We start from the raw sequence: 11,763 nt of genomic DNA, 5'->3' as shown, positions 1-11,763 counted from the left end.
CTACTTCACCAAATTACTTTAATCATTTCATGAACTGTTCACTTGCGACATCTTGTGGCTAAAAAGAGTCACGATTTATTCTATCTACTGAAGACGTTTTTTTTTATGATTTTCGACTTAATGGTAGGCGTCACGGTTGCGCAGTTTGTAGCAGCACAATCGTCTCACAGCAAAAAAAGTAGCTGGTTCGAGCCCTGCCTGGGTTAGTTGGCATTTCTGTGTGGATTTTCCATGTTCTTCCTGGCGTGAGTTTCTTCAAGGTGCTCCGGTTTCCTCCCACAAAGATATGCAGTACAGGTGAATTGAATAAGCTATATTGGCTGTTGTGTGTGAATGCAAAAGTGTATGGGTAGTTTCCAGTATTGGGTTGTTGTTGGAGGGGCATCCACTGTGTAAAACGTATGCTGAATAAGTTGGTGGTTAATTCCGCTGTGGCGACTTCATAGGGACTAAGTCGAAAAGAGAATGAATGAATGAATAACCTGAAGGTCAATCACATTTAAAACATTTTTGAACAATATAAAGTGTTTGTGATTTAATTTTGACCCTTTTTTGTTTATTTGTTGCTTTAGTACTGTTTTCAACCAAAAGTTAGGCATTTAGGTTACACAACAGACTTTGCCATATCATTTTCAAAGCTTTCAAATTAGTTTCAAAGTTTCAGAGTTGTTTTAATCTACCATCAGTTTCTATTGCTTTTAAACTCGATTATATTGGCTTTTTAGGAACTTTATATAGAATCTAAACACAATATTCTGCAATTGTACATGATTTTTAATGGATTATTTCACACAAATGTTAGGTTAATAACTCATGTTCATGTTTGTTTATTTCTATAGCGCTCTTTACAATGTAGATTGTGTCAGCGGCTTAACATAGTTCTAGTAAAGTCCAGATTTCAGAGTTGAAGTTCAGTTCAGTCTCATTTACATTTCACTGCTGAGAGTCCAAACACTGAAGATGAGATCCATCAATGCACAGCTTCACAAGTCCCAGTCTGAGCAAGCCAGTGGCTAATGTGGCGAGGAAAAAAACTTTACAAGTTGACAAAGTGAAGGGGGAAAAAAAAACTTAAGAGAAACCAGGCTCTGTTGGGCACGACCATTATTCTCCTAGCCAAACTTACAGTGAGGAGCTGCAGTCTAGGCACTGGAGGCTGGAGAAGCTGGATGTCCATCATGGAGAACTGCAGGTGTGGGTAATCAGGCTGGCCAACAGAATCAATGCGGGGACTCGTTTGTCATCGTGGTCTTTCAGGAATCAGTCTCATGCACTCCATTCATCCATGACCACCACAGCATCAGCTCAGGATACGGCCTGGTCCTGGATTATAGATACCGTTGCATCATCTCTTCACTGGTCTTGTATCGCATCAATGGCGCTGCGTAGTCTCTAGGGGCCTCGGGATGAGTATCCACAACTCACCCTCATGTCATATTGGCAATAGTAAATGTGCCATGGGTAAGCAAAGTTTTTGTTTGCTGTTAAGTGATTTTTTTTAGATTTGCATGACAATTTGGAATATTTTGACAATGTTTTGGGTTACTTTTCTGTAATTTTCTAATCTCTGGACCGCTGCGGTCTATAGAAGATGAGGGAGCTTTTTTTCTAAAATATCTTTAATGAATGTCTCAGGGTTTGGAACAATATGAGTGTGAATAACAGAATATTCAGTTTTGGCTAAACTAATCCTCTAAAGTGTTTTAAGTAGGCTACACATTGGCTTCTTAAAATCCAAATACTTAAACTTTTGGAAAAAAACATTCAGTATTTGTATGAATTTTGAATGTTGTCATACAGTACATATCTTTACGCATTATCATATTCAAAAGTGAAATAAACACAAACAACATGATTATGGTTGAGACATCTTTAATATGACATGAAAGCTTTTAGTTTTAAGAGTAAGGTGCAGTAGCTAATGCCAATTAAAGTCAACAAGTGCTTGTGCAGGGTTAGCCTACGCCAGTCAAAGTGCTAAACATAAAGCTGTCAGTGCACCGAAGATTGCATGAACCCAGAAATGGGCCCATAAAGAGCTTAATTTTTTTTTACATTTTCTTTGTTCTGCAAAGCTAAACATACAGGTTCTCAAAGTCTACTAAATAGTGTTGTTTTAAGTAGCTCACCACCAGTGGATACTGAACACATGGTTTTCTGCAAACAAGCACTAAAACAAGCGAAGACAACATTGTGAGAACCAGGCTAAAACTGCACTCCAGAGAAGGAGAGGTCAGACCTCTCAAGATTTTAAAAATCACATATGGTTTGGACAGCCATCGTCGAAGAGAAGAGCACAACTATTAAAACACTATTGAACAATGCATGGATTGAAGACTTATGAGTTTACATACAAATTAGAGTTATCTAAAGGACTGCTTTTGATATTGATTTTTTTTTCCTTCTGATACTTTTGCGATGCATTGGAACTATTAAGCAGTCTCTGACTATGGAACCTAAACAGCCAATAGGATTGAAGAGCTGAATGACCTCTGCTTTTCCATATGTGTCTCTGGAGTTGGCAGTCAAACACAACATTCATTTGGCCTTCTGGGCTTTCTGGGCAGATTTGGTAACCTTTCCGCTTGTCGCGGTTTTCTTCTCCACTCCTTTAATCACTCCCACCGCAACTGTCTGACGCATGTCACGCACAGCAAAACGACCTGCAAAACCCCAAAAATTGTTTTAGTCCAAGCAGTCATATAGAACTATCTCTAGGATTCTAAAACAGTTTCTTCTATGAGTTGTGCCCAAGTAAAAATGTTTTTTTTGCATAAACATCGATGTCCAATTAATATACATTTTGGAAATCAAAATTGAACTTTTCTAGAAAAAAAAACCATATAAAAGGCTTCTTGAAAAAATGTTCTTTAAAGGTCAATTTATACTTTTGTATCGAGTTCATACTAATGGTCTGGCATATTCTTTGCCCAGTTGTATACTCTTCGCCTTCTTCTGATGCACATCTCTTAAAATCTGTAACTACATGTCGTGATAATGCATAGCATAAGATTGGTTAGCTAAAAGTTGATTTATACTTCTGCCTCAAGTGCATGTGTGTGCTCCGAAAAAGCCTGTGCGTGGTTGCATAGCCCTCGCCGTGGCAGTCGCTTCAAACGCGCACCTCTCAAAAAATTTAACAACACGTCGCAACAACCCATTGAGCAAGCTCTGTGATTGGTCAGCTTGGTAGCACTGATGAGTGTAGGGCGGGACTGAGAGCCACGCAAACCCGTTGGAGCGAGTGATTACAAGTGTGGAGTCCCATGAAGGAGCTTCCGATGGGAACTTTTGTTTTGTGTTTATCTTATGATTAAAGTTGTTGGACGTCTGCTGGTTCCAGCCTCAAAATTAGTGCGTTTTAGCTACATGTATATTAAGGTAGCTTTCAGAAAAAAACAAAACACCAGCAAAAAAACTCGACACAGAGGAACATAACCTCACTGCAATCTAGTGTTTCCGCCATGGGTCACGCAGATCTCTCTACACAGAAGTATAAATCAGTCTTTAGAAGTAATGAGTGTGGGGCAGAGAGCTTTGAGAGTAGAGGTAGGCTGGTGCCTTGAGTGTTTAACAAGTAGGGCAAGATATTGGAAAATTCTAAAGGCTGATTTATACTTATGCGTCGAGCGATCGTGGTGACCCTCGATGCGTGCCTTTCTCATAGTCGTGCATTTATGCTTCTGCGTGCTATTAGTGTTGCTCTGCAATAACAATTCCTAAACGTTAGCTGCCAGTAAGTTTTTATGTTCCTCTGTGTTGTGTTTCTTCTCGGGTGTTTTGTTTTTTCTGAACGCTACCTGAATGTACAAGTATCTAAAAATCTCATCGCTTATTCAGAGGTTGAAACTGGTGGAGGTGCAACAACTTTAATCATAAGGTAAACACAAAACAACAGTTTTCATCTAGAGCTCCTTCTCGGGACTCAACACTAGTAAACACTCGCTCCAACGGGTTCATGCAGCTCTCAGTCCCACCCACACTGGTCACAGCTACCAAACCGACCAATCGCAAAGCTTGTGCTACACATTGTTGTGATATGTAGTTACATTTTTTGAGAGGTGTGCATCAGCAGCAATGTCAGCTATCCGACCGTGCAGAGGCTGCACCGGAGCATACACATGCACTTGCAGCAGAAGTATAAATCTTTTTTAGTATGTATGTATATATATATATATATATATATATATATATATATATATATATATATATATATATATAAAACGATAAGAATACTATTTCACTAGATGCAAATGAAATAAACAGCGTCTTTTTGTTATCCGAGAAGTCAAAATGTATTCAGGTATACAGTAATTGAATAATCAAATGTAAAATAACTATGCATAGTCTTCATTTTTATAAACAATTCAATAAAATTAATCATTATTAATTTTTTTTAAGTTACAAACGGTACATTTGCATAGGTCTGAATGCTTTTATAACCCTCATACAGTCACAGGCCTCAAAAAAACTTGCAAGATGATCAATTATAATCCAGACTCAACATTGCGTATATATTCATGATATGACTATTGCGAATGATGACATTGCGATATCGATGCTGAAACGATATATTGTGCAGCCCCTATTAACAATTGTTAAGTACCACAGAGGAACTCCAGATGGATACGTTGGTTTGTTTACCTTATGATAAAAGTTGAACATTCTGTCCTCTTTCACGAATGAGCATGACTTTGAGCTGCTACTTCAGTTGTATTACATACATTTCTGGCAAAAACCCAAAGCAGCGGCAACTAGCAATCGACATAGAAACCCCACTGCCTACTAACGTTTCTGAAGTAATATTGCCAGAGCAGCACAGATGGAATGTAGAACTATAAATGCTCGCAATGGCATTGGCAAGATACAACAGTCACTCGACGCAGAAGTATAAATCAGGCTTCGAAGTCCCACACCTTTCTTGCAGTTGACTTTAAACTCACACTTTGAACTGCTTTCATCCAAACAACAAAAACAAAATTGATTTTGACAGTCAGAACCATTTTTAAGTCATCTTTTTAGATGCCATGGGAGGAACTTTTTTCTGTTTAATGCACTAACCCACCCTCTACTGTAACATATGGCATTATTCATCCAAAAATCCAGTTGTTTGGCATTGACTTTACTGTAGATTTCTGTAATAGATGAATGGCATGCTCTAGAAACTATATAATTAAATGATTTAAACCTAAAAAAAAGCTAAGCAATGAAGTATTGTGTTGATCTTACGATAGAAAGTTGAGATGGGACTTACCCAGAGGAGGATACTCGGAGAAGCTTTCCACACACATGGGCTTTCCAGGGATCATTTCCACAATGGCCGCGTCTCCAGACTTCAAGCTCTTGGGGTTGTCTTCAAGCTTCTTTCCAGAACGACGGTCGATCTTTTCTTTCAGCTCTGCGAATTTGCAGGCAATATGGGCAGTGTGGCAATCCAGCACAGGGGCATAACCAGCACTGATCTGCCCTGGGTGGTTCAAGATGATCACCTGATGGGACACAATGAAGTGTGTAATAACTTCTTAGGATAGCAGAAGCAGTGAGCACAGAAGTGAGTCAAGCTTACTTGAGCAGTGAAATTGGCAGCTTCTTGCGGTGGGTCATTTTTGCTGTCCCCAGCAACGTTGCCACGACGGATGTCCTTGACGGACACATTCTTAACATTGAAGCCAACATTGTCCCCGGGCAGCGCCTCAGAAAGAGCCTCATGATGCATCTCTACAGACTTGACTTCAGTTGTCACATTGACTGGTGCAAAGGTGACCACCATACCTGGCTTCAAAAGGCCAGTCTCCACACGGCCCACAGGAACGGTTCCGATGCCTAGTGAAAACAATGCATTTCATTCAGGCTATTAATCATAAAACAAAGCCAACAATGTAGGTCATCTGAAATAAATCCTTGCAAACCTCCAATCTTGTAAACGTCCTGAAGAGGCAGGCGAAGAGGTTTGTCAGTTGGACGAGTTGGAGGCTGAATGGCATCCAAAGCCTCCAATAGGGTGGTCCCGGCTGCGTTACCTTCCTTGCGGGTTATCTTCCAACCTTTGAACCAACTCATCTAAAGTAAAGATGAAGAAATATATGTTACTAAACAGCTGAGATGCCATTTGGTGAAACTGTCACAATGCTCCATACTGACATAATCATGGGTGGAACAATTTTGGGGTGGGATGAAACTTTTTTTATTGTCATCATCTACTCGTGCTCACTCTATTTAAGTTTCATTGTTCTGTTGAACACAAATAGTCTTTTTTTTCTTGCAAAGACATTGGAAGAATTCAATGTTTTGTTTCCAGTAAGGACTAGGTCATGCTTTTATCAGCAGGAGGGTGGATTACTGTAATGGACTCCTCAATGATCTTCCTAAAAAGACAGTCAGACAGTTGCAGCTCATTCAAAACGCTGCTGCCAGACTTCATTCAAAGCAGGGTGAATCTGCTTTCAGCTACTGCGGCCCCCGCTGCTGAAATCAGCTTCCAGAAATGATCAGATGTTCTCCAACTTTAAGCACATTCACATCAAGACTTAAAAACACATGTTTAGCTGTGCCTATACTGATCACACTATTATGCCTCTTTCCTTTTCATGATTTTCAAATCTTTTCTAAACACATTTTAATCTGTTTTTAATCATTTTTAGTTCTTTTAATCATTTTCTTGTCTTGTGTTTTTTATTCTTGTTCATGTAAAGCACTTTGAGTGTGTATGAAATGTCCTATATAGGTAAACTTGCCTTGCCTTCAAGTAATCACAAGTAATGACTCTATTCATATTCGCCAATCTGGCCGATCTCATGAACCGATCGCAGGTATTTGTTTATGTGTTTATAAACAGAGGAAGATGAACATGCGCAACTGGTTTATACATACAGCAGCTACTGCATGTATTTACGCCTTTTATAACAGAACTGAGAGTACTGTTTTTGGCAATATTCCAAGTTTACTAAAACCTGGGTAGAAATATTAGATGAATTAAAAAAACCTTTAAAATTAACATTTTTAACATGAATATTTAATAATATAACCTTGTAATTTACTTATTGCAGTAAACAGTAGTTTATTAGCCTATTTCCTTTTAGTAGGTAAGTATTAGATTTATAGGTGTGCATTTTAACATCTCAGGCATCAAATATGCGCTCCAAATTTTTTCTTTATTGAGACATAATGAATTCTTCTTTCAACATATGCAAATTGCATTGTTAATACATTTTCTTATTTTTTTCCTTTAATATTTATTATGTTCTGTAAAGCTGCTTCTGGCCATGACATGTTCACACCTAAATGGTTAAGAGACGTATTTAAGATATTATATGCAGCATCATTTATTTATTCTCTCAGGTAGGGAGGACCTTTACTTAAGTATTATACTAGGAAGGAAAATGTGCTTAATGCATTATAAAGCTTGTAACATCAGAATTGGTTCTCCGTAGAGGCCAATCACCATATCAATGTATCGGTACTCTGTATCGGCTGCAAAAATCCTTATCGGAGCATCCCTAGATTATATGGTTATTTTTAAGTGAACCCAATAGAGGGTAATGGGTGTCCCTTTTAAATAGAAATAAAAATGTCCTCATTTACTCATACTAAAGAAGTTTTAGACTTATTTTTAACACAAAACAAGATATTTTGAATAATAGTACAAACACAAAAGTATTAATGTCAATTCCCCACATTCTTCAGTACATCTTTATTTGTGTTCAACAGAAGAAAGAAACTCAAACTGGTGTGGTACAAGATGAGGATGAGTAAATAATGACGTAATTAAATTTTATGAGTGGAGTATCCATTTAATACTTATTTTTTGTTTGTAATAGATAGTTTATAAGTGCTTTTCATTATAAACTCGGTAAAATGTTTGGTAGATGTTGAATTATCAATATATATTATAATATAACATTCATTTATTAATTTTCCTTCAGCTTAGTCTCTATTTCAGAGGTTGCCACAGCAGAATCACAAACACACTTGTGTGCTATGGCCAATTTAGTTTATTCAATTCACCTATACAGCATGTCTTTGGACTGTGGGGGAAACCAAAAGATCTGGAAGAAACCCAAATGAACACGGGAAGAACATGCAAACTCCACATAGAAATGCCAACTGGCACAGCCAGGATTTGAACCAGCAACCTTGCTGTGAGGCGACAGTGCTAACCACTGAGCCACCATGCCACAAATATTTTAACAATATATTATATTTAGTGATGTATATTAAAAAAAATTTCCCCACTGTATTTATTTGGTTTTTGTTTTTGTAAACATGCTAATAAAAACTATATTAATCAAATAATGAAAATAAGGGTAATTGGTCAATATATCAGTTATTGGCCTCCAAATATTGGTCCATAGTTTAAAGTTCAATGCTGATTTGATTTGGTTTTATTTTCATTCATTTTCATTTCGATTTAGTCCCTTTATTATTCTGGGGTCGCCACAGTGGAATGAACCCCCAACTTATGCAGCAGATGTTTTATGCATCCATAAACACTCATTCACACTCATACACTAGGGACAATTTAGCCTACCCAATTCACCTCTACCGCATGTCTTTGGACTGTGGGGGAAACCGAAGCACCCGGAGAAAACCCATGTTAATGCACCGAGAACATGCAAACTCCACACAGAAATGCCAACTGACCCAGCCAACGCTTTAACCAGCGACCTTCTTGCTGTGAGGCGACAGCACTACCTACTGCGCTACTGCTTCGCCTTGGTTTTATTTTAATTAGTTTGATTAATCATGCAGCCATAATCAAACAATCCTTTATTATAATCCTTATTGTACTTACATTGGGACTGGCCTCAAGCATGTTGTCTCCATTCCACCCAGAGATGGGCACAAATGCCACAGTGTCAGGATTGTAGCCAATCTTCTTGATGTATGTGCTGACTTCCTTCACAATTTCCTCATAACGCTTCTGGCTGTAACTGGGTTCAGTGGAATCCATCTTGTTGACACCCACAATGAGCTGCTTCACACCCAGTGTGTAAGCCAGAAGAGCGTGTTCTCTGGTCTGGCCGTTCTTCGAGATGCCAGCCTCAAACTCCCCAACACCAGCCGCCACAATCAGCACAGCACAATCCGCCTGAGTGTCAGAGGAAACGGTTGGGATTATTAGTTTGAATGTAAATAAATAGCATCTACTATAATATATTTGTGTGTCGGATAAGTTCCCGACCTGTGAGGTTCCAGTGATCATGTTTTTGATGAAGTCTCTGTGTCCTGGAGCATCAATGATGGTGACGTAGTATTTGCTGGTCTCAAACTTCCACAAGGAGATGTCAATTGTGATTCCCCTCTCTCTCTCTGCTTTAAGCTTGTCCAGAACCCAGGCGTACTTAAAGGAACCCTTTCCCATCTAGGAGTGACACATATCAACATATAAAACACGTGAACCTTTTCAATTATAATTGAGTTCAAATGCCTCCAATTTTCAATCTTACCTCTGCAGCTTCTTTCTCAAACTTCTCAATGGTCCTTTTGTCAATCCCACCGCATTTGTAGATGAGGTGACCAGTCGTAGTGGACTTTCCAGAATCCACATGGCCAATAACCACAATATTGATGTGGAGCTTCTCCTTTCCCATGGTTGATTGCTTTATTTAAAGTGCCAATGTAACTGTAAAGCTTTACAAACACCAACAATCTGTCACTTGTGAATATTCTACAGTAAGACAGACCATTTTAATGTAGTCATGTCATGGGCCCATGAATATTTGTTGCTTGTCAAACAAATACAAAAATTTAATTTTAAAACAGCTATGATAACATTTTCAACTTCTATAGCTTTCGAGAGTCCAAAAAGAGCCACATTTTGATCATGTAAAACAGGAAATACATTGGGACTATTGTTTTTGTTTACATTGCTTAAAGTGGTCTATAGACAAGCATTAAGATAAATTTGTGATACTTTGCTATTGTTTTTTTTTTTTTTGCTTTTAAGCCTATAATTCCAAGCATCAAAAAAAGTGGCAATTTAGGTTGTTTCACACTTTGGTTAAGACCCCAAAATGTTATGTATTTAGTACTGGTTTAGTTCACGTTCACTCATTTTTAAGGCTTAACCTAAAAAACGACAACAAAAAAGCTTTTATGAAGTTTATTATGCAAAGAAACTTTCTGATCATGCAAAACAATGCTGCGCTGTGCAAAACATGCTGCTTGTATGTGTGCATGTTTGCTCTTTATTGTGTTCCCATTTAGGTTGTATTACACAGATTGTAAGTTATAAAGGGACAGAGACTCATCTTGAAATGTCTGAAGTGATCTCAGTCAGCTTGTTTGGTTTACACCAAATTTCAGATAGCAGCATTCACACTTGTCTGTGAATCACACTGACTGTGTAATCAGCCTAGAGTCTGTTTTAATTGAACCAAATATTCCAAGTGTAAACGCATCCTTGTATATGCCTCAATCAATCAGATTTCCCAGTGGTGTTCTAAATCCTTATGATGTTGTGAAAAGATCTTTTAAAAGAATGCCCTGGTTGTCCTTTTTCATTTTGATTGTGACTGACAATGCAAAGACTTAAAATAAGTTCAAAATCAACATGGAAAACACTACGCAGCACATTCTTCAAACATTCTCCTTCGGTGTTCTGCTGATGTAAACAAACTGCAAGGGGCATCTGAGTGATCAATGACGTGTCTATTTTTTGGGTGCAGTAATCTTGAATAATTACTAATGCAAATATTAGTTAAGTAACACACATGCCTCTGTAGGACTGCAGTATTTAAATGTCTTCATGATTTGAATGTCACTCAGTTGGCACTAAAAAGAAATTTTGTTAACAAATGTATTCATTATACTTCTCTTTTCTTTTCTTTTTTTTTAATTCAAACAGCGCTGAGTTTATCATGTGGGTCTGTTTATAGGCTCTTTGCCCTGCTAAGTAACTGGCAACAGACTGGGCATGCCTTCCTTCATGCCTGGTACATCTTTGTCCTGCAGACTCCATTTTGTAAAGATTCGCCTACCGATTTAAAAAGACTGGCAGCCATTTGTGAAACACTCATATATCTTGTTAAAAAAAAGAAGAAAGACTATTTTGCAGCTAGAATCTGTATTACATTCTACAGTGATGCACTATTGCAAGGTTGCATCATAAGCCCAACATGCAAGATTCTTGCATCAGCATCATTTCAAAGAAGCTGATCAGTAATTTTTCAAGGACAGAATTCCAAGACGTTCCTTAAATGCAAGAGCCGGACTGCCATTAGTGCAAGGAAGCTAATTCCCAGCTTAACTTGAGAGGTTAACAGAAGAGCTATTCTTGTGGAGGTTACCTAACAGACGCATTCTGCTAAAAGAGCTGTGAATTATTATTACAATCACATCAACCTGACACGGAAATTAATTTATTTTGGAGTCAATTTGCTGAAAAACATTGCAATATTAGTCATGTACTGAAAACATGCGACAGAGATCATTCGGATGTCTATAGGGGATTTATTATTGCAATCCCTTCTCTGCAGCTGCCGCCATGTTCTCTCATTGCCAGTCTGTATTCTAGCGCAGTGTCGCATACAAACATCAGTAAACATCTATTACGAGCGGATACTATTTAGACAAAATCAATACCGACATGATTTCGCAATTTAGAATAGCAGACGCGTTATGAGTTCATCTTTAAGTACGCAGCCGAACATGCGTGTGAAAGTGCGGTACAGTACCTGTGCGTGTTCTCGGATACCGGAGCGGTGCTGAAGAGACAGAGCGGCGCGTCTGATCTTATAATACAGACTGAACATGCGCAGACAG

General features: G+C 38.3%; 1 protein-coding gene across 1 annotated transcript; it reads right to left on the bottom strand.

Annotated features, from left to right (window-relative positions):
* Window positions 1–1,855: 1,855 nt before the first annotated feature.
* Window positions 1,856–11,729, bottom strand: eef1a1a (eukaryotic translation elongation factor 1 alpha 1a). Its single transcript, NM_200009.2, is given in 8 exon segments — window positions 1,856–2,663; window positions 5,255–5,489; window positions 5,567–5,823; window positions 5,910–6,060; window positions 8,792–9,088; window positions 9,182–9,361; window positions 9,447–9,630; window positions 11,676–11,729. Coding segments are annotated over 7 exon segments (1,389 nt in total). The 5' UTR covers window positions 9,591–9,630; window positions 11,676–11,729; the 3' UTR covers window positions 1,856–2,538.
* Window positions 11,730–11,763: the final 34 nt, after the last annotated feature.

The sequence above is a fragment of the Danio rerio genome, chromosome 13, assembly GCF_052040795.2.
Source record: "Danio rerio strain M-AB ecotype USA chromosome 13, GRCz13ab, whole genome shotgun sequence".
NCBI lineage: Eukaryota > Metazoa > Chordata > Actinopteri > Cypriniformes > Danionidae > Danio > Danio rerio.
Note: the sequence above shows the minus strand (reverse complement) of the source record. Positions and strands in the feature narration are given on the sequence as shown.